The following is a 27,575-nucleotide window of genomic DNA, read 5'->3' as shown; positions in this document are numbered from 1 at the left end:
TTATCAATCAAATTCTTAGAAGAAGGAAAAAGTCTGCCCTCCCCACCCTCCCCCCTCACTCTTCCCCCCTCCCCCTTCACTCTCACTTTCTTCCATTCATAATTTCCTATGATGCACCTCAAACAACTTCCTGGACTGGGGATCCCGGCTAAATATAGCTGTTTCTCTGTCTTACAACACAGGCTCCAGTATATAAATCAGGCAAATTCCCCATTTGAGCATGAACTTCTGAAAACGGCCTGCATCTAAGGTCTCCTCCAAGGCCCTCTGGAGTCCAGCCCATAATGAAGGTCTTGGCCGCAGGTAAATCCATGCGCCGGGCGCCGATTTAAGAGTCCCGGCTGCGGGCGCGCCGGCAGCCTGGGGCGCTGGGCGAGCACCCGCGGGACACCCGCCCGCCGCGCCACTCGGACACTTGGGGCGCCCGCGCAGTCCGGGCCCGCCGGAGGCGCTGGGTGGCGGCCGGGAGCGAGCGCCGCACATGGTCCGGGCACCGCGCGCCCAGCCCGCCGGGGCCAGCAGGTTGGCGGTGAGGGACCTGGCCGGCGCAGCCTTGCTCCACCGCCTTCTCTCCTCGCCCCACTGCTCTCCTGTGCTGCTCTTACTTCTCCGCTGTCGCCTAGATTTACCCTCCCTCTTTCTTTTTCTTTCTTTCCGCTTTCTCTTTTTCCAACTGCGTCCCGGGCTGCTCCCTGGGAGGGGCGCAGGCGGCTGAGCAGCTTGCAAACTCCGGCCAGGACCGGCGCAGGTGCCGCTTCCGTCTGCTAGTCCCTGGAAAGCTGTGATTGGCGCGAGATGAGATGCAGGTATGGGTACCCCCGCAGCTATTCCGGGGCCCTAACAGTGTTTGGGGATGCTGAGATCAATAGAAGACTCCAGGGGAGTGAACTTAAGGTTCTAGGGTCTTTTTAGTCCCAGTATGGGGAGTTCAGGTGGGAGGTCTCCAGCCTCCCTTAAGAGATGACTTCAGCCTTTATCACCTTCTGGTGTCTTTAGCCTGGTGTTGGAAAGGCTGAGCTGGGGTGAGGGGGCCGGTGAAGCTGAAAGTGAAGGACGGGCAGGCGCCCCGGGGGAGGGGTGATCCTCGACAGGCCCGGACAGCTCCCGGCTCTCCTGACACCTTTCGCTTTCCTCTTGCGTGTCTGCCTGCGACCTTTCCCCCCAGCCTCTTTCCTGGTTGCACCATTTCCTCTCATTCCAAAGTATGGGGGGGGGGGCTGTAGCAAGCAGGGGTGAAAGATGATTTGGTTGGAGAGTGGGCACCTGCAGAACAAACAGGTGGAAAGTTTTCTATAGGGGACTAGTCTCATTGAGGAAGATGGGATTAAAGGCAATCGTTTTTTAGGAAGCCAGAGTCTGGTGGCAGTTTTAAGAGATGGTCTACAGAAACCCCCGCTCCCAGCCTGCACGGCCTGCAAGGGGTCCAGCTCAGAGTTCTAGGCTGCAGTGGGCCAATGAACAAGTTAAGAATCTGGCCGGTCCTGGAAAGGGGAAGACAGTTTATTTCTCTTCCCCTCTGCTGGACCTAGTACCATCCATCTAGGGTACCAGGAGGGATGAGGCTAGATGGTTGAGTGCCCCCCCCCAGGCCTAGCTTTCAGATGGTACAAATGGCTCCCGCCTTGATGGTACCTTGCTTCTCTACTCAATCCAGTGGCATAGATGAGGAAACTGAGGCCTGGGAGCAGGGAAAGAGAAAGCCAGAGAGCCAGGGAACCTCAGTAGAGCAGGAGACTAAAGACAGATGGAGGGTGGGAGGGGGTAGGAAGGAAGGGCCTCGCTGAGGTGCCCCCCCCCAGCCCCTGTGCCATGACCCTCAGCCAGGCTTCCTGCCTTTCCAGTCACCCTCCGTGTCTCTTCCAGGGATTGTACCCTTACTGCTGCTGGTTCTGCACTGGAAACACGGGGCAGGGAGCCCCCTTCCCATCACCCCTGTAAATGCCACCTGTGCCATACGCCACCCATGCCACGGCAACCTCATGAACCAGATCAAGAATCAACTGGCACAGCTCAATGGCAGCGCCAATGCTCTCTTCATTTCCTATGTAAGTTACTTTCCTGGGGTACTGAGGAAGGGGGGAGCTGCCTGGCCTGGAGGGGTGCCCTTCAGAGCTGGAAGAGCGCTGTGGGAACCCATGGCTTCCTCCCCACACCCTAGCCAAGGCTCAGAGACTGGTGGGCACCACTCACCAGCAAGTTGGGGTGAGAGGTGGGGACTGTGCTTTCTGTCTTGTCCCATGGCTCAGGGTACCAAAGAAGAGGCTATGCAGTGACTGGACAGGGAGGTGTCATTGAAAGCAGTGTGTGTGGGGGGCCCAGGAAGAGGCTGGGGTGACTGAAAGTGCAAGTGTATGTGGTGTTCTGGCTGAGGTGACACCTGTGACATGCCACATTTCCTCTATCCATTTATGTCACCGTGACCTTGGTGAGTGAGTTCACATTTCTGATCATTGCTGACTAATGATTCTAGTTGCCTACAGGGCAGCAAGTGGAGTCCCATGTCACAGGTGGGGAAACAGAGGTGCAAGAGCTTGCCCCAAGGGTTGGTGGCAGGCTAGAACACTCACCCTGACTCCCACATTACCTCTCCTCTCTTCTGCAGTACACAGCTCAAGGGGAGCCGTTTCCCAACAATGTGGAAAAGCTATGTGCGCCTAACATGACAGACTTCCCGTCTTTCCATGGCAATGGGACAGAGAAGACCAAGTTGGTGGAGCTGTATCGGATGGTTGCATACCTGAGTGCCTCCCTGGCCAATATCACCCGGGATCAGAAGGTCCTGAACCCCACTGCTGTGAGCCTCCAGGTCAAGCTCAATGCTACTATAGACGTCATGAGGGGCCTCCTCAGCAATGTGCTTTGCCGTCTGTGCAACAAGTACCATGTGGGCCACGTGGATGTGCCACCTGTCCCCGACCACTCTGACAAAGAAGCCTTCCAAAGGAAAAAGTTGGGTTGCCAGCTTCTGGGGACATACAAGCAAGTCATAAGTGTGGTGGTCCAGGCCTTCTAGAGAGGAGGTCTTGAGTATACCATGGACTGAGGGGTCTCAGGAGCAGGATCTGGATGTGGGGAGGGGGGCTCAAAATGTGCTGGGTTTTGGGACATTGTTAAATGCAAAACGGGGCTGCTGGCAGACCCCAGGGATTTCCAGGTACTCACTGCACTCCGGGCTGGGCCGTGATGGAGTCTGGCAAAGTTGAAACTTCCATAGGCAGAGCCGTCATTCAACCCAGCACCAGCTAGAAATGGCAACGAGGATGTTGGGCTGAGAGATTTCTGTCCCATTCACTCACTCACTCACTCACTCACTCACTCACTCACTCACTCACTCACTCACTCATTCACTCAGCCCCTTGCTTGCTGGGTGTATGAACAAGCTATACAAGTTGTCTACAGCAGACAGCAAAGGGCTGGGAAGTGTCCTAGACCCCTACAGAGTCACCATCATCTGGTCCTTTGCTGTCTCTCAGAGAAACTTTGGAAGGCTTGGTTGGGATGTTAGAGGGCTAAGGGGACTGGGATCCAGAAGGAATCCTTTATTTTATTTTATTTTTTAAGTTTTGTGGGTGGAAGGGTACCCTGGGATGGAATGTGTCTTCTCTTGAGTTGGATTAGAGTGTTCAGGCTTAGAGACTGTCAGATGGAAGAGTAGGTCACCAGTGTTCAGGCTCTTACAGACGCACAGCGGCCATCTTCCAGTTGTCAAAGCCTGATGAACTCGGTTAGCTTCTTTGCAGTCCCCCCACAGCCTGGCGTGGTTGGGGTCTACCAGATGGACCTAGAAGTGAGGTGTGTGCAGGCAGGAAGAGGCAGGCTGCAGAGTCAGGTTCCCAGAGTCCTCCCGGGGAAGGATCGCTAACTGTGTAGGAGTCAGGGAAGGAGCAAGGCAGCCAGCCATTGCTGAAGCAGTAGCCGACTGCAGGTTTCATCTGCTTCTCAACCCCTGAGAACAGGTGATCTTGAGCAGACAGACAGGTAGCATAAAGTAGAATGTCGGGTCTGAGGCCCCGGAGGTTGCAAAGGTACTTGAAGGGGACCAGAGGGCTGTCTTGGGTCCCTGGAGCATGGAGAAGCAGAACTTGAGGTCGGGGTCTCAGGGAAGATGAGACCCAAGTGCTGTGTCTGATCCAGCACAGCTGTCTATTTATTACTGTGTCCTATTTATATTAACTTATTGGTGCTTTAAATGGCAAAGTTAATTCTCCGAAATGGTATGAGGCTCCTTCCATGGGAGCTGGGGCCAAGACTCTCCCTAGTGGGGCCTGGTCTGGAGGCACATGATTGTTACAGGTGCAGCTCATGGGTCAAATCAGAGAGCTGGCTAGCTCCTCTGTCTCCCACTGTGACTCACTTTTAGGGTGTCAGAGTCCCCCAGAAAAAGCTGGGCCAGTTTGCCTCTCTGTCTGCTTCTGTCTCTGTCCGAGTCTATCTCTGGTCTCTGTCCGAGTCTATCTCTGTCTCTCTCCCCCTCTCCCCCTCTCCCCCTCTCCCCCTCTCCCCCTCTCCCCCTCTCCCCCTCTCCCCCTCTCCCCCTCTCCCCCTCTGGTATCCAAGGGGGTGGAGCAGTTTCTTGTTGTTTTGTCCCACTGAGCTCTCTGGCACCCCCTAGATTCCTGCTATGCGGTGCACCATTCATAATGAAGTGAATGGCTCTGGAACCTTGGGCAAAACTGATTCCTTCTTCCTCAAATCGCAGCTGAGGAGTGCTGAGACATCCTGACCCGGCACCCAGCGTGCTTTCGACCAGCATGGAAGCTCCTCGGGTGGCCCGAACACCCACAGAGGGTGAATACAGGAGGTTGGAGCAGTGCAGGCCCTGAACTGGGCCTGAACGGCTGCCCAGTGCGCCAGAGAAGGGGAGATCAAGGCCCGAGACGCCTGGGACGCAGACCAGGAAGCTGTGGTCCTTGCTTCATCGCTGCCTTCCCACTCCCGCCCATGTCTGGGCTCCCAGGCAGGGAATCCGATCTGATCTCTCCTTTGTGCTGGGGCCAGGCAAGCAGAGGAACGCCCTCGATCTGGGAGCAGGGTAAGGAGGAAGGCAGCCAAGCTGGGGCAGTGGCTGACTACAGAGCTAGCTGCCTGCCTCTCAGGCTCTGAATAGGGCGGTCCTTAGCAGTTCAGCCGTGGGATTCTGCTTCACGCGGTTTTGCACCTTTCTCTGTCACTCTCTAAGCACTTTACCTGGACGGCAGGTGGACAGGCCCTGGAGCTCTGGCTTAGGAAAGGCCTGGAACCATAGATGCAGCAAGGAGACTATGGTGGGGGCCAGTCGTGTCAGCGACAAAGTTGCTCCACCGTGCTCCTGTTGCTGCATCAGGCTCATCTCAGGACTGGCTGCCCTTCTCCAAGCTGAGAGTCAATTTGTCTAAAAGCCAAGATGATGCCACAGCCTGGGGCCTGCTGGGCTTTGTCATCACTTCACATCTGTATGGACTTGGACTCTCTGGGCTCCGCCCACCTGGCAGCTTTGAAGGCTCAGGGACCAATGGACTCTCTCTGTGCACCCACCACCCCCCAACGCAACCACCTGCCTGCATCTTACTCCATCAGTTGCCCAGCATCCCAGAACCATTGAGCCTCTGGGGTAAACAGACTTTAGGGGCAGGCAGTTGCTCACCTGACATCTTTCACCTGGAAGCATTGACTTCCACCGAGCATAGTGGGTAGTGTGTCTGGACCAGAGAAGAAGGGATGGGGCATTTTGCAGTTTATCCAGAGAGAAGCAAAGGGGCCTTTATTTATTATTTAAAACGTCAAACCTGAAAGCACTGAGAGTTTACTGGTCTGCCCCCCCCCCCCTCTTGTCTATTTCTGTGTCCTTGGTCCTGACTCCAGCAACCCAGCTCTGCTTTGCCTGCTCTCTGGAGCAGACATGGTATGTGGACCAGGACCCCGGAGTCTTGCATGGTAGTGGCTTCAGAAGGGAAATGATATGACTGTCTGCATTTGGATGACTCCCCAGTCCCAGCCCAGCCTCTCCTTTGCACTGCTGCTCTCCCTCTTTCCTTTCCTTTGGAAGGGACTTGGCCTTGGGTGACAAATTCCTCTTTGATGAATGTACCCTGTGGGAATGTTTCATACTGACAGATTATTTTTATTTATTCAATGTCATATTTAAAATATTTATTTTTTATACTGAAGGAGTGCCTTTTTTTTAAAGAAAAAATGAAATAATAAAGAACTCATTCTTGTTGAACCTTCTGGAGTGTATTGATTTGGTGAGGGCTGGTGGGGGAACAGCCTGTTGGGACTATTGGAAGATTGGAAGATGAGATTTCCTCCGTCGGTCCAGTAGGGGTAGGAGGGTGGGATTTGGGCCCAGAAATAACAGTGAGTGGTGATCAGAATATGAGGTGCCACTAAGAGAGGGGACCGATGGCTTCCATGGGTGCTGGTGTGACATCTCACTAAACACAACAGTCAATTTGTTCCTGGTTAGTTGAGGAGGGCACTGAAGCCCAGAGCGATGGAACTGAATATTCAGAGTAATCTAAAATGTTGAGGTCACCCCTCCCAGTGAGAGGTGACCCCAGCTAGTCCCCAGCCCAATGGGCGTGGGCCCACTTAGCTCCCAGCCCTCATGTTCTCTCTGTGTGGAGTTTCAGGGATTTGGAAATGGCGTCTGCCTGGAGCTCTGTCACCCAGGAAGGGTCCACAGGCACAGGAGCATCATCAACATTGGTCCAGAGGCTCCTATCAGAATCACACGAGACATTGTGCCCTAAGTGGGCTAACTAGGCAGCCATGACAGCATTTCTGCAAGGCTTTTCTGGGGGTACCGATGGCTCTCAGGGAGTGCTTCCTCCCATGAAGAGATGCTTTCTCCACAGCACCCTTTCTCCTCTATTCCTTGGGGAACCGTGGGGGTCAAACTGGTAGACACAGATGTGTCTGGTAGGTCCCCTAAATATCTCCTGTACTTTGCTCTGGGGTTTGAGTCTTGGGCTCCCCTGAGAGATTCATTATGGAAAGCAGAGCAGAGTTTCTGCATCTACGAACTGGTACACAAATGTGTATCTTGGTTGTTGCCTGGAGGCAATGGCTAACCCTTCCGAGAAGATACCAGTGATGGAAAGCTTCTTAGGCGTTGGGAAGTCCAAGGCAGGAGGTTACAAACATCCAGAACTATCGGGCAGGCATCTACAGCCAGCATCTCATCTTCTCTCTGCCAGGACGGGACTGACCGCCTCCCACTTCTCCAGTACTGCTTAGTATGGGCTTCACAGAGAGCTGTTGAGGAACGTGGAGTTTCAGTGTCTTGCCTCAGTGATGAGAGGCTGCAGCTTAAAAAACCAGCCAGATTCCCTGGGCACCTGTGGATATGTGAAGTGAGAGGAAGGCCACCTTCACCAGCCCCTCGTGACGTCACCCACTAACCCAGCGAAGTGGCCAGACCTGGCAACCAACAGCAGGGAAGGTGCTGAACACCCCCTGGCTGGGAGCCCGAGAGTCCTTTCCTCCTGCAGGCAGATGAGTGCTGCCCCACCCAAGCAGGCCCTTATCCATCCTAATCCTTATCTACAGTTCAGGGAAGCACAGATAGAAGATGCTTAGAAGCACAGTCAGGAGCGCAGGGGTGTGGACCTAAGGCAGCCTCTGGGGTTGGTTTCTCACCCAGGGCTTGGGTTCTTGGGTTGAATTCACCACCTGCCTGCCCTCTGGGAGAGGCCTTGGCCTGGCCTGATGGAACAATGTACTATTAAAGGCCATTAGGTCACTCTGAGAGTACTGTGACAATCACTGTGTGATAGGAAGAAGCGGTGGTGTGCCTGCTGTGCTGGGAAAGGTTGGCTGGGGTCCCTGCCTCTCTCCATCACCGTTTATCTCTCAATCCATGAACCTGTGAGAGCAATCAGAGAGGAGAGTTGCCCTCTCTATTTAAAGTGGTGCCTGAGGGAGCTAAGGGACAGAAAGACAGAGATGTCATGTGAATTGCATGTCTCGCCTAGCCCAGCTTGTTTAGCCAAGGATGGCAGGGACAGGAAGCAGGGTGAATGTCACAGCCCAGCTGCCTGCTTTGCTGTGAGAGTCTCACGGCTCCCTGATGGTTGTGGAAGGGAAGGTTCTGCTAACTCTGAGTCCAAAGGATGCCAGGGACAATCTGGAGAGGGTCAACCAATATCCCAACAATTGCTTCCCTGATGGTAACTGAGACCCAGGTCCACAGGACTGAATCACAAAGGCCTCATGCTCTTAGGTACATGATGGAGCTGTGGGACGGGTAATGTGCCTATGGGATCCCATTTGGGTTCCCAGGAATTCCAGAGGACAAGGCCCTTGATGTAAGAGGACAATTGCTAACAGACATTCCACTGGTTCCACAAGTCCTCAGGCTTAGCTGTTTACAAAGAGACATCATTTGGTAGTCACCATCTGTTTCGGGCCATGGTCTGCACCTGGTGACAGCAAACGTGGTCAGAACTGATAAGGGTCTTTTTGTACCAGGCTTTTTACCTAAGGGGCTCAAGGGTTAACGTAGAAGAAAGAGAATTTCCTGAGCTAAAACCCCGGTTTTGAAGAGAATACGTCAGGAGAATTCATTTATTGTAGCAAACCACCCAGTTTTCATCAATACACGTGAACGGCATAATGGAGCCCGAGTGTGTTTATCTCCTGATTATAGTCTTCATTGTTCTCAACGCAGCGAGCAGCAGTTCACAATGGAAAGCACAGAAGACATACCGATAACACCGAGAGCCAACAACAGAGAAGATACAAACCGAGTAAGGAGACTAAGACCAGGGTGAGGGTGTTCCAGGGTGCAAGGGGCCACACAATGACCGTGGCCACACTTCAAAGATTCCTGGCAGCAAAGGGAGAAAGGGAAATATCATCTTGTTACGTGAGTCTCACAACTAGAAAGGAGGAGGCTTAAGGCAAGCAGTTCTGGGGCGTGGGGCTGGGTTCCAAGGGGAACTTTCCCCAAGAAACCCCTGGCCGGTGGCAGTGGGTAGCCAGTGGCACCATGGGCCCTACTGTCAGCAACACCTATATCCCCGGAAGAGATGGATTTTACTGAAGTCAGTGCAAATGCTGCGACCCAGTGCAAACCAACCAGGACTCTACAGGGGTTCAGGGTGACAGATGTGTAGTGGGGTTTTGGCCATCCCCTAAGGGGAGACTTTTGAGTCTTGGTACTGAATACCTCTCAGAAGCCTCCATCTGCCCTCCGGATTTCAAAGCTCTTTAGGGAAGGGAGGAAGGAGGCAGGGTTTCATTATGTGCCCCTGGCTACTCTTGAACTCAGGACCCTCCCTCAGCCTCCTGAGATCATAGGCCATCACCACCTTGTCTTCTTTCTTCTCTTTTCTTTATTCTTTTTCTTGGAGATAGAGTTTCTCTGTGTGGCCCTGACTGTCCTGGAACTCGTTCTGTAGACCAGGCTGATATTGAACTGAGAGCTCCTGCCTGCCTCTGCCTCCCAAGTGCTGGGACTAAAGGTGTGCGCCACCACTGCCCAGCACACCTCACTTTCAAAACCCTTTCTGTTTGCTGTGTGTGAGAGTTCTGTGGTGCATGTGCTTGTGTGAGGCCAGAGCAGCACAACCCAGGCTTTCCTCCATTGGTCATTGCTCTTCTTCATCTTGTTTTTTTTTTTTTTTTTTTTTTTTTTGAGAAAGGGTCTCTTGTTGAACCTGAGGCTCACAATTAGGCTGGCCTGGCTGGCCAGCAAGCTCCATGAATCCTCCTGTTCTGCCTCCCCATGCTAGGATCAGGGGTCTGCGCTACTGTGTCCCTCTTTTTCCCATGGGTTTTGGGGATCCAAACTCGGCTCCTCGTGCTTGTACAACAAACGCGCCACTGCTATCTCTGTTTTACCATCTCCCCAAACCTTCAAATCCCTTTCACTGCTCTATAACAAACCCATCGAACAGGCAGTGGGGCCTTCTCCAGGAAGGCTCTGCGATGGGCAGAGTCCTGCAGCCAGGGTGAGAGAGGCTGAGGAAGAGGCAGGAAAGAAGACTGGGCCAGGGAGCTAGGGCTTGTGGCCTTGAGTGTTTGTCCTCGCCTTGTTCCAAGGCTACTTGAGTCCTCTGGGACCCTGACCGAAAGTCTTTGGCCACCAACTTTGGCATCCTGGCAGCTTCCGGGGCTTCCTGCAGTCACAGAGGCCCAGCTTGAATCTGTCCCTTTGATTTGGGGAAGTCTGGCTTCACCCCAAGCGCCAAATATTTCAATTATGAGGACGTGGTCCAGCCCTGCCCACTCCATCCAGCCTCGGGGACCGGGGGCGGGTGTGTGTGAAGAAGAGAGAGGGAGCCGCAGACGGACCACAGATGGGGACCAGGCTGGGGTTCAGCAAGCGGAGCAGACAGGCTCTCTCCACTGTACTGACACTGAGTGAAACCGCTGGCTGAGAGGAAAATATGTGTGAGGCATTTTTCTCATTCTTAGCAGCCTGGCCAGCTCCTGCCCAGACGGTCAATGAATCAAAGCCCAGAAGGGCTCTCTACCTGTCAGCAGCCCATCCTGGCCCCTCCAAGGCCCCATGCCTCTGGGCCTGCAGGCCAGCTGGAACCCTTCCAGCTCCAGAAGGGATGATCTTCAGTCTACACAGGCAAGGGACACGTGGAAACCCAGAGGTTCAGAATCCTGAATCCCCTACTGACCGCTCTCCCCATCCCAGCCCCTACCAGGGCTGTCATTAACTTCTGCCCTATCCTGCTCACAAACACAGGGCTGGGACTGATGCCCTAGAGCCTGTGACCCCAACTTCAGGAGATGTATCTTTACAGATGTCACATATTAGGGACCTCAACAGGCAATATCTTGGATTATCTGTTCAGCCTGAATCCTAAGGGACTCTTTGACTCTAAGAAGAGTCTAAGGAACTCTTTCTAAGAGATACCAAAAGCAAGACAGGAGACATGGCCATGGAAGGCAGACTGGGTGACACTGTGGGGCCAGGAAGGGCTTTCTGGAAGCGTGGTCCTGCCAATACTTACCTTTACACTTGTGGTTACACAACAGCTCACAGCCATCTATAACGCTGGTGCCGGGTCATGAGGAGTCCTCTTTTGACCTTTGAGGGCACTAGGCACCCTTGTGTGGAAAGCACTCATACACAGGAAATAAGATAAACATGTAAAAAAAAAATGAGCCTCTGGATCTGGGGTTCTGGGGAGGGAGCTGCGATAGGGATTGTGGGAACGCGGCCATCTCCAGCCTCTCGCTCTACACAGTGCTGCCTCATCACAGAAAGCAGGCCGTGGACCTCAGTCTCAGACTTCCAAGCCTGTACATCACAGGACAGCTCTTTTCAAGTGGTCTCAGGCATTTTGTTACAGCAACAGAAAATGGATTAACCTGGTCCCCAACACACCCACATCTCTGCCACAGCGTCTCTTCTACCTGTATCAAAGCTACTCATCAGATTCTCTGTGGCCTGAGGCTGTCCCCCCCTCACTGTGTCCCTGTTGCTCCCCTCCTGTGTTGTGGCAACAGCCTTCAACAGCCTTCATCTCCTTGCCGCAAGGCCATCAGTCCGATCAAGCCATCTCACTTCAAAAGTTTTAAGGCTTCTGCACGAGATGCCAACAGGATAAGGCCCATTTCTTGTCAGTCACAACCTAATCCCCACCTCAAGGCCGACTTCATGTGTGTGGACAGGGTCCTCAGGCACAAGGCCCTGAGCCTGTTTAACAACCTGCTGTAGCTGCCTGGCATTTCTATCGTAAAAGCTAACCTTCTGAGCTTGCCTGGTCCTCAACATCTCTCTCTAGCTGCAGCAGGGGCTTAGAAGTCTGCTCAGCCACACACCGTCCGTCCACAACCTGACATCGGCCTACCCTTGTTTTGTTCTTCCCTTTGTCTAGTATGTCGGCTCTCTTCTGCTATGTGCGAGATTCTGATTCTTGAAGGCTTTTCTGCCAGAGGCTACTTAGTCATGAACTGTGTGAAGTGCGCTGTGGCTCCATAAGGTTGGGTTCTTCTGGGTCAATGTCAGCTCCTTGGTGTGCTTTTCCAGGGTTGTGCAATCTTTCCAACTTTCTCTTGACAGGATCATATTTCACAAGAGCCTTGCTCATTGAGCACCTACTGCATACAGAACGTGTGTAGATTCCTCACCTGGGTGATAGCAACCACACTTTCACTATCTGGGATCTGGGCTAGCTATCCAAACACACTCTGTGTGTAAAATGGGAACACCAGCCAGCACTGTGCATGCTCTGGAGAGCTTAAACATGGAGAATCTTGCTGGCTCTGGGGTCATGAACCTGTAATGACACCTATACAGGAGGCTGAGGCAGGAGGATCACCAAATGCAAGACTTGTCTGGACTACAGAGTGAATTCAAGGCCAACTTGAGAACTTAGAGAGACTTTTGTCTCAAAGTAAGAAGATGGATATAGTCCAATGGTAGAGAAATTTCCTAGCACCTTGGGTTCAATCCTTAGTAACAAACCCTCCTAAACAAACAAACAAACAAACAGCAGCCAGAGTCTCGGGTCTTGGTCTATCTCTGGGGGGGGGGGGTTTGGGGGGTTGGGGGTGTGGCAGAGATACAGTGAGCTGTGAACCACTCCTCAGTTAGGCATCTGGTTGAGGCTAAACAGGCTCATTCCAGCACAACTAACAACTGCTTAAGGCCATTCTCCTCCCCAGCTGTAAACATGTTTTCTAGAACTCTCACTAGAAGCCTCCTTTACAGAGATAGGACTCTGCCACAGGTGTTAACTGCTCTTCTTCCCCGAGGCGTCCATAACTACATGCGGTCAGGGTTTCTCTGTGTAGCCCTGGCTGTCCTGGAACTCACTCTGTAGACTAGGCTGGCCTCCAACTCAGAGATCCACTTGCTTCTGCCTCCCAAGTGTTAGGATTAAAGGTATGCAACAGCACTGTCCCGCCCTGGTCTTCTCTCTTTCTTAACGCTCATGCTTAAATTTACATTAAAATCTTTAGTAAGACCTCTAACTTGGCTTTGTAAAATAGCTAGTCCTGACATTATTTTCAGAGTGGAAGTCACAAACTTAAGGTTGTCCTGATTCAAGTTCCCTAAAAGATTAGGGGAATTTCCTAGGCTGTCAAGGGTGCAGCTAGGGAGCCCCTCACTGCTGGCAAAAACAGCCTTGTTACAATCAGCACTTCGAGGGGAACCTCAGGGGTTATGTTCAATCCAGGTGACAGGAGCAGAGGAGCCTTAAGGCACAGGCCCTGTGGCTTCTGTTAAGCTCCTTGAATTCTAGAGTCCACAGCCTCCTCCTAAGTCCCAGGACAAGCAGCTGCGATGAGGCTCCTCCATACAGCCAGGCAGCACCTGCACGTCAGTGCTGCCCACCTACCACAAGCATCATAAATTTTGGGAATCCCCACACCCACACTGTCATAGAAACTGTCAGAAGGCTAAGCCCAGTGCTCCTATAGGGTAGAAGAGGAGCTTAGGTGTCTCCCGGTCTAATGGAGAAAGCTCTCTGCAGACTCCGTGCCCTGGTGCAGGGAGGTCCAGCTTCCTGGAAGCATCGAAGGCCAGGCTGAGGGAGACAGAGGCTGGTGGAGGGGGCTGGGCATGAGGTCAGGCCCACGTCAGCCCTTCACTCTTTCTCTTAACGTGGCTGGGAAGAGGCTGCTGAGCCGGTGCCAGCCACAGAGGAGGTCTGTCCCTTGCTTTGGGGCCAGACCACAGGCAGCCATGCTGGGCCTCAGCCAGGCCTGGAGGAGGGGCGTTCTCAGCCCCCAGCTCCTCTCTGTCTGGGCCTTAGGACCCCTCCCCATTCCCAGATCTCAGCAGCGGTCCAGGGCTCTTCCAAGCAGGTGAGGTCATTGTCTCCACCAGACCAGCCTGACGTAAAGAAGTCAGCCACCCACATGGCAGGGTGCAGACACCCGGGTGCCCCTCTCCCTGTGGCAGCCCCGGCCCCCTGACTCTCTCCAAGGGACCTGCAGGAATCCACTCCAACACCTGCTGGGGGTAGAGGTGGGTGGGCTGAGAAAGAAAGAAAGAAAAGATGGTCTGTAGGGCCTTCAGAGTCTGCCCGTGTCCTGCAGAACAAGCCTGAGTGAACCTGGAGTCGGTTTGAAGCAGACAGGTTCTGGAACCTTCCCTTCAGCAGCGTTACATGCACGCCCACGGGACTCTATTCTGCTCATGTCTTGGCAATGTCAAACCCTTAATTCTGTGTTTGGGCTTTCCTGGTACTGTTTGGTTGGATTCTGAATCCTAGAAGATTCTCAGAGAATGTTTGGGGAGATCTGAGGCCTTTGGGCCCAGGATGGTAGCTCTCAAGCCCAGAACAGGCAGCATCAGGAGTTCTCATCCCTCACCTTGGTACTCAGGAGATGTTTTTAGCTGGCACACACCAATTCTGGGAGATCCTGGCCTCTCATGGTCTAGAGCAATGCTGGGATGTTGCCTAAGCATGGACCGCAATGCTCTGGGCAGTCCTCACCTGTCAAGAATCATCCCTCTGCTACTGCAGGGAGAAGAATATATGATAGTATAAATAAATCTATAACCATAATATAAATAAGTAACAATGAATGAATATAATAAATATATAGGAATATAAATAGAACTATAACCATAATATAAATAATAAATACAATAAGCATAATAACATACATCTATAACAATAATATAAAAATTAATAATAATATACAACATACCAATATAAATAAATCTATAACCATAATATAAATAAATCTATAAATCTACCCACCAATCAGCCACCTCTCATCATCTTGCTCTGTCTCATCTGCTCCCTGGTCACGGTGACACTTGTCATCGATGTGATCCAGAGCTCCAGTCCCACTATCACAATGTGGTTCTTCATCTGTGGATCTGTTTGTGCACACACATGCTCTCCTGCATATACACACACATGCATAAGCATGGTAATTAGAGAAGTCACCACTGTCACCTTTGCAGCTAGGACTGGGGTGGCCCTGGGACCTCCAGGAGCAGGGCAGGCAGTTCTTTATCCCCCTGGAGCTTCTGTGTTACGGGGACTCTAGAGGCAGCAGCACCGCACTCTCTGAGCTTTGGCCATCAGATCAGGAAGGGGGGCTGTGTGAGCTGGGCACCGGCTTTGAGGCCCCGAGTGTCCTGGCTTAGTCTCTGCCCCTGACCAGCTCTGCGGGCCAGGACTCCTCATATTCCTTCTGAGTCCCCATTTCCTTATAAGTAAAATGGTGGATCCTGCTCAACTCCCAGGCTAAGACAGTGAGGTATTACACAGAAAATACAGCCGGGCGTGGTGGCGCACGCCTTTAATCCCAGCACTCGGGAGGCAGAGGCAGGCGGATTTCTGAGTTCGAGGCCAGCCTGGTCTACAAAGTGAGTTCCAGGACAGCCAGGGCTACACAGAGAAACCCTGTCTCGAAAAACCAAAAAAAGAAAATACACGAGATGTCACCTACACAGTAGCATTCCATGACAATGGTTGTTCTTTCCCTTTTCATTAGGTTTCCAAACCAGCTCAGTCTACATGAGCTCTGTCAGCTCTAGATGCTCCACTGGTCTAGGGTTGCATACAAAGTACATTTCGCTGTAGCTGAACATCCTGAATTTTGACATGCTAAATTCAGCTGCCTGCCTGGTTTTGTTGTTGTTGTTGTTCTTGTTTGTTTGTTTGTTTTTGGTAAATAAAGCTTTATTGGAACATAGCCAGCACATTAATTTACGTATCCCTGTTTTGGGGGCTATGCCAGAGACCGGTGGTGGTGAAAGACGCTATGACGGTCCGTGAGACCTGTAATAGGTGGTGTCTGACCTTCTGCAGAAGAAGTTGGCAGAGCTCTCACTGTGTCTGGAAATACTTGCTCAAGAGTGTTTGGTCCGTGAATTGGGCCTGGGGAGTAAGTGCTCCTCGCTTAGGACAGAGAAAGAGGTATGCATGGGAAGCAGAAGATACTCTGTCACCCTGGAGACACAGCCTGAAAGAAGCAGGCAGTGGGGGTTGTGTGAGGGGGGCTCTGACCTGGGGGAGGGAGTGGAGAAGGGAGCCTGGGATCTAGACCTGGATCATCACTGACATTTGGAAATGCCCTTCCCGAAATCTACTTACATCCTTCATTAGTTTAATATGTGCTTATGAAATTTGCTTTATGTTCAAGATGCCGGCTGCACACAGGTCCCTGCTCTTAAGAGCATCTATCCCGGCGGGATGTAGGAGGAGGAGCAGGTCCATAAGCAGACAAGATACTGGTAACTGCTAACAGGATGAGTCTGAGAAGGGAGGCAATGGCTTAGCTGAATAAGCGCTCACTGCAGAGAAGCCTGCTTCCCCATCCACTGCTCCATGTCACTAGCTATCCACTGGCTTATGCCTCCTAAATCAGGGTGAGAGCTGGAGGGGAGCAGGTTCCCAGAGAAGCATCTTATGCTGCCCTGGCTCCGGTAGGAAGGCTCATCTTGGGGGTTTCCTGTACAGTTCAGCCTCTCTGGGCAGAGCTCATTTCTAGCCCTTCTCTGCAGTTGGTTAGCCTTCTCTAGACCTCCAATCCCAATGTCCTTTGAGGTAGGTAACAGATCATAACAGGGTGGTAGCCTTACAGTGGGTAGGCTATGCTCCCTGAGGCTCCTGGCCTCATCTCACACCCCAGACTCTCTCTGCTTCCAATCCTGGCATATGGACCGGTTTCTGACGGGATTAATCTGGTGAGTGGGTCACCCGTGAGGATGACTGATGGGGATGGGAGACCGGGTCAGGAAGCCTGCAGCTCAGAAGAGACACTGGAGGCCACACATTCACATTTCCCCGGGCGGGGGGGGGGGGGGTCTTCAGTGCTCTGAGGCAAGCGGGTGACTAACAGCCAAGTTTTAGGCCCAGGGCCAGTTGGCAGGTGTGGAGGGGGTGTGGGGTGCGGGTGTCAGACCCTTTGATATATAAAGTGTGTAAAACTTTGTTCTTGACTGGCAAGCAGGGCTTTTTCGTTTTCTACCTTGAGCTGATCTCACAGGTGCTCCTGGACTTAATTCCACAGTGTTGCCTGCCTCAGTGGGTGGGAGAGGCAGGCCTCTTTCTACCGGTATTCACTTCGCAGCAGGTACCAGGATCCTGCTGGGGAGCCCAGGACCCCTCACAGGAGGACCTTATCACTGGGGAGGGTAAGACACCAGCTGAGTAGGTGCCAGGAGACAGAGGCCCAGTGACTGCATGGGTGTTCTTGCAAAGTCCTTGCCTCTCAGTCCTCTCTCTGGTGCTCTTTCCTTCAGAGCAGCATTGACCCAAGACAGTTCTGCTGTCCTCGCCTAACAAGGACGGTCATCAGTATTTAAAGAAAAACAAGATTTTTGTACTAAAAAAAAATTTGGGCAATAGAGGATTAAACAAGGCAAGACAAAACAAAACAGGAAGTCTTTATTGTGGGGCTTCTCAGAGCTTTCAGGACAGCTGGGTGGGAAAGGCGTGTCCTGCCTGCCTTCTCCAGCAGCCCTTCCAGGTCCACATTCCACTGACACCATCTGGGAACCGTTGACCTAGCCACCACTTCTTTAGGTCCCAATAGCAAGTCCAGTCCTGACTCTGCCCTCCCCACAGGCCCCGCCCTCCCCACAGGCCCCGCCCTCCCCACAGGCCCTGCCTACAAGCAAGCTCCTCTTACACTGGATTAGTCAGAGAATCTTTTCTGTTCTTCACCAGACTTTTAAGCCATGGCCTAAGGGTTTTATCATTAAGGGAACTGGACACAGCCTCTCCTGTCCCAAACCACTTGCTTCACCCTACATCTGCCACAACAGAGATCAGAGCTGAACTCTAGGCTGCCGCCCTCACTCCACTGGGTACTGTGTCTTCACTAGGATCTAAGTCTCGCAGCCTGGGCTAGCATAACCTTTCTAAAATACAAGCTAGAATCAGAGAGATGGCTCAGCAGGAGCTTGCTGCCAAGTCTGAGGACCTGAGTTTGATCACTTGACCTCCATGTCTCCTTGCATAAATAAATAATAAATAGAGTTAAAACAAAGTAAGTAGGTGCTCCCTGCTCAAATCCTTGGCAGCCCCACCCACACCCCACCCCACCCCCTGGCAGTAGCCTGAAAATCAAGTCAAAAGTCTACCTTTCAGTTTCTTCCCAGCTCATACCCTGAGCATCCCTCCTTGGTCATGTTCTCTGGGTGGTGTTAGTCTTCCTTGGAGTGGGCCTCCTCCCTGTGAGAACCCTTCATACTCCCAGTGACATCCCTAGTTTATGCAATGGCCTTGAATGTATCTTTCTGTCTAGCTAGACCCCAGACTCCTTCTCTACCTGCAGAGTCTAGTCCCTGACTGCACTGGCCCTCTTATGCCCAAATTGTTTCGGATACCAGAAAACATAGGGACCTCAAGGGGACAGTAGAGCCACAGGTGGGCTGCACATCCCAGGTTCTTTCTGTGTCTTCTTTTTCTGTGGAACAGCGTCCTTTTGAGTCGCCAGACACAGAACACAGAACAAGCTCTAGCCTGGACTAACTGATGCAATATATCCTGCCACATCTAGAGGTCCCAATTTCACCGAATGACACATGTCCAGCATCACAAACATAAAATGAGGTATGAGATGACCAACTCTAGCCTTGGGTGCAATGGTGATCTTCCCAAAAGACAGACACGAGAATGTGATCACATTTGCCAAAAATGTGGTCACTGTAGATGTAACTAAGCAAGGGTCCCTAGATGACACCATCCTAGATTGTGAGGGGAGTGGGTCCCTCAACCAGCAGGAAGCAAGGTGGGACCTCTGGATGGTCTGGCCTCCAGAACTGCAGGCAAATGTAGGTGCCTGCTGTTTTAAGCCACAATTTTCTGTGGTTTACCATGGCAGCCACAGGGAAAGAATTCTCTCTCTCTCAGGGCCTCTCCCAGATCCAGTAAGATAGTTTTAGCATCTATCTGGAAAGATGTGTGTGTGTGTGTGTGCGACGCACGCGCGCGCGCTCATGTGTTTGATCTGAGCTATGCATCCTTGGATACCTTGTCTTCCTTCCACATCACTCCTTAATTACCTTCTAGAACCCAGGGACGTAACAGATGGAAGAATCCCTCAAAATGTCTCAACCCAGTAGCTCTGGTTGTTCCCTCTGAAACAGCTCCCTTGTCACTGGCCTGCACAGTCCAGGAATAGCGTAGTTATTCTATCCCCGGTGCAATCCTCTGTCTGCTCCCCAGCCTCTGCCTTCACCAGCAGAGTAGACCTTGGCCCTTTGTCCTAACAGCCATGTCTTCATGGATTTCTTAGTGGTCAGTGGTTAACTTGATCCTGCACCCAGGGCACTCACTCAGCTCCTGCTTGTTTCTGGTCCTCCTCATGTCAAATGTCCCGGTTTCCAGGTCAGACTTGGCTCATACTTGCTCCAGCCTTGGTGGGTGGGTGTGGGAGGTCTCTGATATCGAAGCTGAGGCCTCCATCATTGGCAAATGATATCATCTCTCTGACTGTCAGTTTTTTCAACAGATAAACATCAAAACAAAACAAAAACCTGCCTGGCAAAACTCCAAGGACAGAGTGGATGCTTGCAGAGCCCAGCCTGAGACAGCTATCCTCTTGGGGTTGTGGCCATAGCTACCAGCATAGGTGCAAAGTTGGGGTGTCTCTACTCTGGGCTTTGCCTGGGTCTGCTGGAGCTCTTGCTGTGTAACCCTTTCTGGGATAGTGAGTCTTTGTCAGGTTCTGTGAATTCCTGTTTATGCTGAGACCCACTGAAATAAACAGATCCTTAGCTGACCAGAATTTTTCATTCTGAGATGTTCAGGGAAATCCCAGTCACAGCACTCTGGAGCTCCCAGGATCCGCTCTGTAATGTGGAGAGGCATGGCATTAGGTGGGGGTAGCTTAGAGAGCCTGAGTCTCAGTTGGGGCTGTACGGAGACCCATAGTATTCCTGGGGGTGGGGTGGGGTGGACCCAGTGCCTCTTTGCATGAGATTTTCCTTAAGAAGTAGGGCTTCTTTCACTACAGACAAAATAAAGATACCAAAAGCTTGGAAACCACCAATTAGGTTGAATCTTCTGTGCTTTACAAAGGGAAGCCAGGAAGGCGCTCTCACAGGGCTGTGGCTTGCATGTGGCCCGTCATATGGGTGTGGCTTCCATGTGGACCCTCACAGGGCTGTGGCTTCCAAGTAACCCCTTACAAAGTTGTGGCTTTCCTGAGGTCTGGGCTGTGGCTTCCACTTAGCCCAAATGTTCAGTTAACTGGACCTTCTACCTCCTGCCGTTCTCATTATTTCAAAGCGCCCTCCTTCTAGCTTGGGAGAAAGGTACTACTCAGGTGTCTGATGTTTGGTGGACAAGTCTGGGGTTCCCACCCTTTGTAAGTCATCCCTTCTCCATACGGGGGTTCTGTCTACACCCTGCATTATCTTTCCTGTGCAGTGGGCTGTCTTCTGGATCAGGAACCTGTGCCTAGGGCCCAAATAGAACATATTACCAGCAGACTGCCTCCTGAGAATGCATGCAGAGTTAGGCTGCCCAGGATGGGACCATTGGACAGCTATACATTTCTCTTCTCACACAGGACAGCTTCCACAGTGCTGGACACAGTGGGGCACTGGCTGTGTGCAGACTCAGGATTCACACTCAGGTGACTCTCCAGAGGTAGGTCTGTTTCCCAGGGGAACCCCCCCCCCCGATACACAAACCCTATCCCTTTAGGGAATCACTAACCAGGAAGACCTGCATCAAGAGGAAACTTCATCTAGAGTGTAGGTCAGTGTCGACTTACCAAGACAGAGCCATCATTAAATGGGATGTTTCATCCAAGGCTCACCATCACAGAGGCCATGGGAAGTGGGGGAGGCTCAAAACGTGGGTGATTCTTGGGGTTCCTTGTGTACAACGAAGGCATCATAGGGTCTCTGGAATGTTAAAGGCCATCTAAGCTACTCGCTCATAATCAGGGATGGTTTTACCTGGGTACACATGCACTATCTGGGAACAGGTTTAGTTCTCTCAGTACTGGGAGAGCACTAGGAGAGATGGGTGAAAGGCAGGTTGCAGCCAGTGAAATGACAAGCCCACCTCACAGGGTGTCACTGTGAAGCCAGGCTCTGGGCTTCTTACTCTCCCCACTGGTCCTCGCCATGGTGCTGCCGTGCCCTTGGCGACAAGGAGCTCACCACCGCCTGATTGATTTGCTTTTGTCCGTGGTCTCGGCCTAGGACCCTGAGCTGCCTGGTGTGACAGGAGTTCGGAAGGCCCTCTGTGTTCCCAAGGGGCTCTGCTCTGTATGTTGGAGGAAGGCTACGGAGACTAAGATCTTAAGGGAGGCCTCACAGGTCTCAGTCGTTAGCACTCTTGCTTACCCGATGAAGTCTTCCTGAACCCAGAAAGTCTGGGCTCAAGAGGTTTCGGGACAAAGAGAGGTTCCTTCAGGGAAGTGTCAGAGAGATGGAAGGTCCTTCCTCTCCCGGGGGTGCCTCTTCATCTGCAGCCTTTGTAATAATCCCTGTGAGAATCCTGTCCACTGTGGTGGTTTCCCAAGTTCTGTGAGGGGCTCAGACAAACTAAGGGAGGCAGGGAGGGAGTGTGAGAACCTGCTTCATAGTTGGCATGTGTCTCAGTCAGGGCTTCCATTCCTGCACACACAGCATGACCAAGACGCAAGCTGGGGAGGAAAGGGTTTATTCAGCTTACACTTCCACACTGCTGTTCATCACCAAAGAAGTCAGGACTGGAACTCAAGCAGGTCAGGAAGCAGGAGCTGATGCAGAGGCCTGCTCTCTTATAGAACCAAGACTACCAGCCCAGAGATGGTCCCACCCACAAGGGGCCTCCCCCCTTGATCACTAATTGAGAAAATGCCTTACAGTTGGATCTCATGGAGGCATTTCCTCAACTGAAGCTCCTTTCTCTGTGATAACTCCAGCTGTGTCAAGTTGACACAAAACTAGCCAGTACAGCATGTGAGCAAAAACTCCTGGCATGAGCTGGAAGCAGACCGTACCGGTGAGCAGTAAGCGGCGAGCTTGTCAGGACTGAGTGGCTTCAAGGGCACCCAGCTGTGTCATGCACTTCTGAGTTGCTTGCTGGTGTGGTCACAGAAATGTGCAGAAGGAGAAACTGAGTCAGAGGTGGATTGGCTTCTTCCTTATGTAGCCTCAGACGCCCACCTCAGGCAGCCCGTTCTGTCACAGTCCTTTGTCCATGTTCCCATTCCTCTGCTCTCGGGGCTGACACAGGCCAACTTCATTCAGCCTTTGGCTATGAAGCCTCTGCACATTTGAGGACATCTGTGTGAGTTTTCTCTGTCATACTGAACAGCCTCTATGGGACCCAGGACATTGCCTCTGTGTGTGTGTGTCTGTGTAAGTGTATGTGTGTGTGGCTGTGGCTGTGTGTGTGTGTATGTGTGCATATGTAAATGTATTTGTGTGTGGCTGTGTGTGTGTATGTGTGTGTGTGTCCAAGTGTGTGTGGCTCTGAGTGTGTGTATGTGTCTCTCTGTGTGTGTGTGTATGTGTGCCTGTGTGAGTGTATGTCTATGTGGCTGAGTATGTGTGTGTATGTGTGTGTGTAAGTGTATGTGTGTGTGGCTGAGTGATGTGACTGTGTGTGTGTGTGCATGTGGCTGTGTATGTGTGTATGTGTAAGTGTGTGTGTGTGTGTGGCTGAGTGATGTGACTGTGTGTAAGTGTGAGTGTATGTGTGTCCAAGTGTGTGTGACTCTGTGTGTGTATGTGTGAACCCAGGGTTTTGCACATTCTAGGCAAGGTTCTATCAGCTAACCCAGGATGCATGACCTAAATGTGGAGCTGGTCTCCTGCTCATGCAGAATCCCAGGCCTTCTGTCACCTGCCATGTCAGCTCAGAGCCAACAGAGCTAAAGGAGAGTGGTGGAGTCCAGGAGCCCCAACACCTTGGCTGCCTCCACAAACCTCAGCTTATCTCCCACTGAGCAGATAAGACACCTGCAGGCCTAGTTTGTGCTGTGACCCCACAGAGAGCAGAAGCAAGGTGAAGTCACAGTCCAAGACAACACAAGAAGTACCATTATGCCATGATTAGCCCTGCCCTAGAACCTTCGTTGCTGGCTAGGGATTGAATTCTGACTCTAGAGACAGAACTGTAAGGATGCCACGCCTGTCTTAGAGAACAAAGCAGTCATCCGTCTACAGTGAAGAAACACTGGCTAGAGAGTCCCAGTCACGGGGTGGGAGGACAACAAAACAATTTCAGTGACAACACAGTGGCATTGGCTGCTTTCAGATTCAGGACCCATAAATCCCAGGGCATCAGGGACTCAAGGGCCAAGGCAGTAAGGAAGAGATTATAGGACTTCTGAGACTGGAGGCAATGGAAGGATGGGGGAGGCCCTGTGGACTCTGTGTTGGTAGAGTGTGACCTGCATGGCCTACGCCCAGGTCCCTGCTTCTCTCTCACACCCACCTCCTCTTTCACTTTCTCTCGTGGCTTCTGTTTCCTTCCTCCCTTCAAAGCTTGTGAGCTATCACCTCAGGAGCCTCTCTCTGTCTTTTCTTGGAATTTGCCCAGGAGGTGACACCTGCTCTTCTGTTTCGATTTCTCCTCAGGCATCAGTGTTTCCCCAGGGAGGCCCAGGAACAGGGTTTCAGGGGGAGGACAGCAGGCCATCCTAACAGACAGGAAGGCAGGCATGTGTCACCTGGGCTCACAAGTCCCCCTGATTGCCTGCCCTGCGTCCCTCCATGTGCTTGCTGATGCCCTGACGAACTGCTCACAAATATGACCTCCCTGATGTATGAGTTCTGTCAGATCTGAACCTTAAACTTTTCTTCCCTCCCAGACAGGCTCTCCCTATGGAGCTCAGGCTAGCCTCAGACTGGACTCTCCTGTCCCTGCCATTGTGGAGCTCAGGCTAGCCTCAGGCTGGACTCTCCTGTCCCTGCCTCTGAAGTGCCTGGACAACAGGTGTGCACCATCATGCTTGCCTCTAGCCTTTTCTTTTTGACATAGCTTTATAGAGATAGGATGCTCCACCATTCAACCCTCTCATTCAAAAGGGCAGTTCAGTGGCTTTTAATGTATTCAGATGAATACCCACAACCACAGGGAATTTTAGAACATTTTTGTAACTGTAAAAATAACCATGGCTTGGCATGGTGGCACAGATCTTTGATTCTAGTACTTGTGAAGTTCAGGCTCACATAGCCTGGGCTACTGTCCTAATACTCACAAAAAAATTCACACAAATGCACTCATTTGAGTAGCCTTTGAGGACCAATGTCTGTCATTTAAGTTAGTGTTGGCAAAGATGGCCCTGCTGGAACATAGCTTCCTTTTTCTGTTCTTTCTGTGTTGTTGTTGTTTTTAGAACCGGGGTTTCTCTGTGTAGAGGAGCCTGGTTGTCCTGGAACTCACTCTGCAGACCAGGCTGGCCTTGAACTCAGAGATCTTCCTGCGTCTGCCTCCAGAGTGTGAGTCACCACCCCTGCTGGCTTCCTCCTCTTCCTGGCTAGATAGCATGCTACTGTAGGGACAGAGCAGAGTCTCTTCCGCTGGTCATGTAGGCAATCCTTTTCTTCTCCTTTGAGAAAAATCTAATGGACTTGAACTCACTGTGCAGCCATCAACACCTTGAAATTCTGATTTCTCCTCCTTGCACCTCCTGAATGCTGAGATTAGAGGCTCACACTACCGTGTCCAGTTCATAGTGTACAGGGAATCAAACCCGGGGCGCCATGCATGCTGGGCGAGCATTCTCCCTCCCCAGCCTGCGGGTGTATTTTGGCTTCCCTGAAGAGCGCTGCTGTGAATACTGGTGAACACATATTAGCATGGATCTAGTTTTCATGTCTCTTCACCATATTCTTAGCAGGCAGTTCATCTCTACTTTCAACTGTGGGAGGACCAATAGGTAGTGCCCCATAGCACCTGTGTGGAGCCCCCAGGAGCTCCCCCAGGAGCTGAGTACATGGGTCCTGGGGTACCCCCCACTTCATGGCTCGTCAAGTTAGAATCTGATTTTGGGATTCTAGTCATGTCAGTAGTGCGAATGGATTTACCCTAAACCTTGTTTTCGGAGCAATGAGGCCAGGCAGTGGAGACTAGAGGTGGTCCTGGGCTGGGAGCATCATGAAATCCCCAGCACCGAGGTGAGGTGAAGTATACAATGTACATACAGTGTAGATACAATGTTAGTATAGCTGCTGGCACAGGAAACATCAACAGCACTGACCATTTCTCAGACTCTTCCCAAAGGCTTGTCTGATGGTCCTTGAGGGTGGTATGAGGATGGCATGAAGGTGGCATGAGGATGACATGAGGGTGGCATGAATGTAGCATGAAGAGCTGACTGGCATGCCATGAGGAGGCCAAGGCTGTTATTTCAGGATCTTGTTTAGAAACCCCACGGCCACGGCCTGCAGAACTGCTTCCTTCTGCAGTGGTCAACGACTCAGCTCGAGGACGCCTCCCCCTGATGGTTTGAATTAGAAAGCAGTTGATGCTTTGTAGAAAAAGTTGAGGAAAACATTATTGTTGGAGACCAGTCCTCTCACTGGCAGAGCAAACCGGCCTGGTCTGGCATTCCAGAGCACAAAAGCCTAAGCTGGCAAAGTCGGAGCCTCCCTGTCGGAACTTCCCTTCCTTCCTCCCATCTGGCCCAAGGGGCCTGGGAACCACTGGCTGCCAGGCGGGAATTGGAGGAGATTCCTATGGCTCTGTGGGCTCCTGCACCCAGCAGCCGCTCAGTAGACCGAGCTCTGACTCAGCTTCTGACCGGGCAAGGCCCTGGATGCCTGGCAGTGTAGAGAAGCTATCTGCCAGAGAGAGAGAACACTGGAGAGGGAGAGGTAGGGACAAAATGGCAACAGGCTGGCTGGACACAGTTCCAGACAGGAAAGTGATGTTGCTGTCATTATTTTAAGGTTGTGGAAACCGAGGCTCAGAGAGGTGATATCATCTGCCTACGGTAGGTCACATGGCCAGTGAGCCATGGACTGAGAACTGGACCAGAATGGGTCCGATGCCCTGCCAAAGGTACTGCCTGGATGCCGGGGCCTCTGAGCATCCATGCTGCTACTCTCCCGGACATGTTCCTTCTTCAGACCCAGAGTTGGTTCCCAGGGAGGCCTCCTTTCAAACTGGCCATTGTCCTTGTGGTGGCTTCTGCTTGGTCAGCAACAGTCAGAGCCTCGTGACCAGGGCTGCTTTATCTCTCTCTGGTTTGTGACATTGGTGGCCGGCCTGTGTGGTGATTGTCGGATTCTGCACGGTGCTGATAATGTCCTATGTAGCACAGAATTAAGCAGGCGGAGGGTTCCTCATGCCCCACCTTGGCCCTGCTCCAAGTCCCAGCTCCTCCTTCCTCAGGGGGACAGGCCCCCGAGTGTCCATGCCACTGAACTAAGGAGCCCCACTCCCAAGAACCGGTCCCCCTTAAGGCACCCCTCTCCTGCTTTCCTTGGGCATGAGTTGGCCCTGGGTCTAAACAGCCCCATTGCAACCAATAGGTACAGGCACCTCTGTTTCCATCCTCAGCAGAGGGGACTCTGGGCTCCACCCATGAGCTACTGAGATAACATGTGTTATGTAAAATAGCAGCTGGCTTGTGGCAGGGGCGCCACAGGAGGTCACGTTGACTTCCCAGCCCTTTGGGCTCCCTGGGATGCTCCCCTAGTCTGGAATTCCCCCTTTTTGTGGCCCTTTCAAACTCTTCCCTTCTTTGAAAGCCAAGTTCAAATTCCATTTTCTCCAGAGGGTCATCCTGGACTTCCCTGGTCGCTGGACACCCCCACTCCCATCTCCCCTTTTTATAGCACTCAGACTAAGCCTTATCAGAGGATGAAGAAAGCGAGGTTTGGAAGGGTGAGCTACCAAGTGATTTCAGCTCTGCTGCCTGTTGAGCAAGGGCGGAGTGCGCGCAGGCGCAAGTGAGTATAGTCTGCCTTTCCCAAGCTGTGCATGATTACTTTTAAAGGCTGAGCAGATCAAGCCCATTGGTGCACACGAATTTCTAGTCCTAAAGGTGGCTAAGACAAGTAGAACTCTGCTTGTGGCCAGTCTGAACAACTGAGGGAGACCCTGCCTTACAAAGATCACTTTTACAGTTGGGAATAGGTCCCACAGACATGCTGTTGGAAGGGTTTGTCCTCTGGTGGGTGGGATGTACCCTGATTTAGCTTTCACACCCTTGGATGTGAAGTCTGTAGGTCTCTAGGACATGGAGTCACACGTCAGCTCACACGTCAGCCTTTTGGGTATGACAATAACCAACTTGCCAGCCATAGCCCCTTTGGCTCCAGCCCTGAGGCACATCTGAAGCCGGCCTTCTGAGGAGTCTCCCAGTCCCAATTCAGCTTCTGAAGACTTTCCAGGCCATCTCCTATGGACCCGCCTCCCAGAATCTCCTGAGCCTTGGTTCTCTTTTGCTTCCTTGGCCGCTATAGTCACTAACCAACAGCTCCCCTTGCTAGATGACACGCTCTTCAAGGGTGGGGGCAGGTGCCGTGCCATTGCCATCTGGTCCCGTGCTCTCCCAGGGCTGGGTGGGGGGACCTTAGAGAACGAGTCCTGAGTCCTGATCACTGACCTTCAGCCTCTCTTTGCCCGTCTCTTTAGTTGGGTTACGTCCTACAACACTGCCAGGCAATCCAGAGCCCTGGGCGGGGCTGCTGGGGGCATCTCATTGAGGAGAAAGGGAGATTGTGGAAGGAGGCTGCCTTCCCTTGGCTG

The 27,575-nt window shown here is 52.2% G+C and overlaps 1 protein-coding gene across 1 annotated transcript; it reads left to right on the top strand.

Annotated features, from left to right (window-relative positions):
- The first annotated feature begins 126 nt into the window (after positions 1 to 126).
- Positions 127 to 4,423, top strand: Lif (LIF interleukin 6 family cytokine). The gene is made up of 3 exons (XM_021178076.2): positions 127 to 806; positions 1,864 to 2,045; positions 2,603 to 4,423. Exons 2-3 carry the CDS (start codon positions 1,980 to 1,982, stop codon positions 3,011 to 3,013), a joined length of 477 nt encoding a protein of 158 aa, XP_021033735.1. The 5' UTR covers positions 127 to 806; positions 1,864 to 1,979; the 3' UTR covers positions 3,014 to 4,423.
- Positions 4,424 to 27,575: the final 23,152 nt, after the last annotated feature.

This window comes from Mus caroli, unplaced genomic scaffold, assembly GCF_978045245.1.
Source record: "Mus caroli unplaced genomic scaffold, Mus_caroli_1 scaffold_13, whole genome shotgun sequence".
Lineage (NCBI taxonomy): Eukaryota > Metazoa > Chordata > Mammalia > Rodentia > Muridae > Mus > Mus caroli.
Note: the sequence above shows the minus strand (reverse complement) of the source record. Positions and strands in the feature narration are given on the sequence as shown.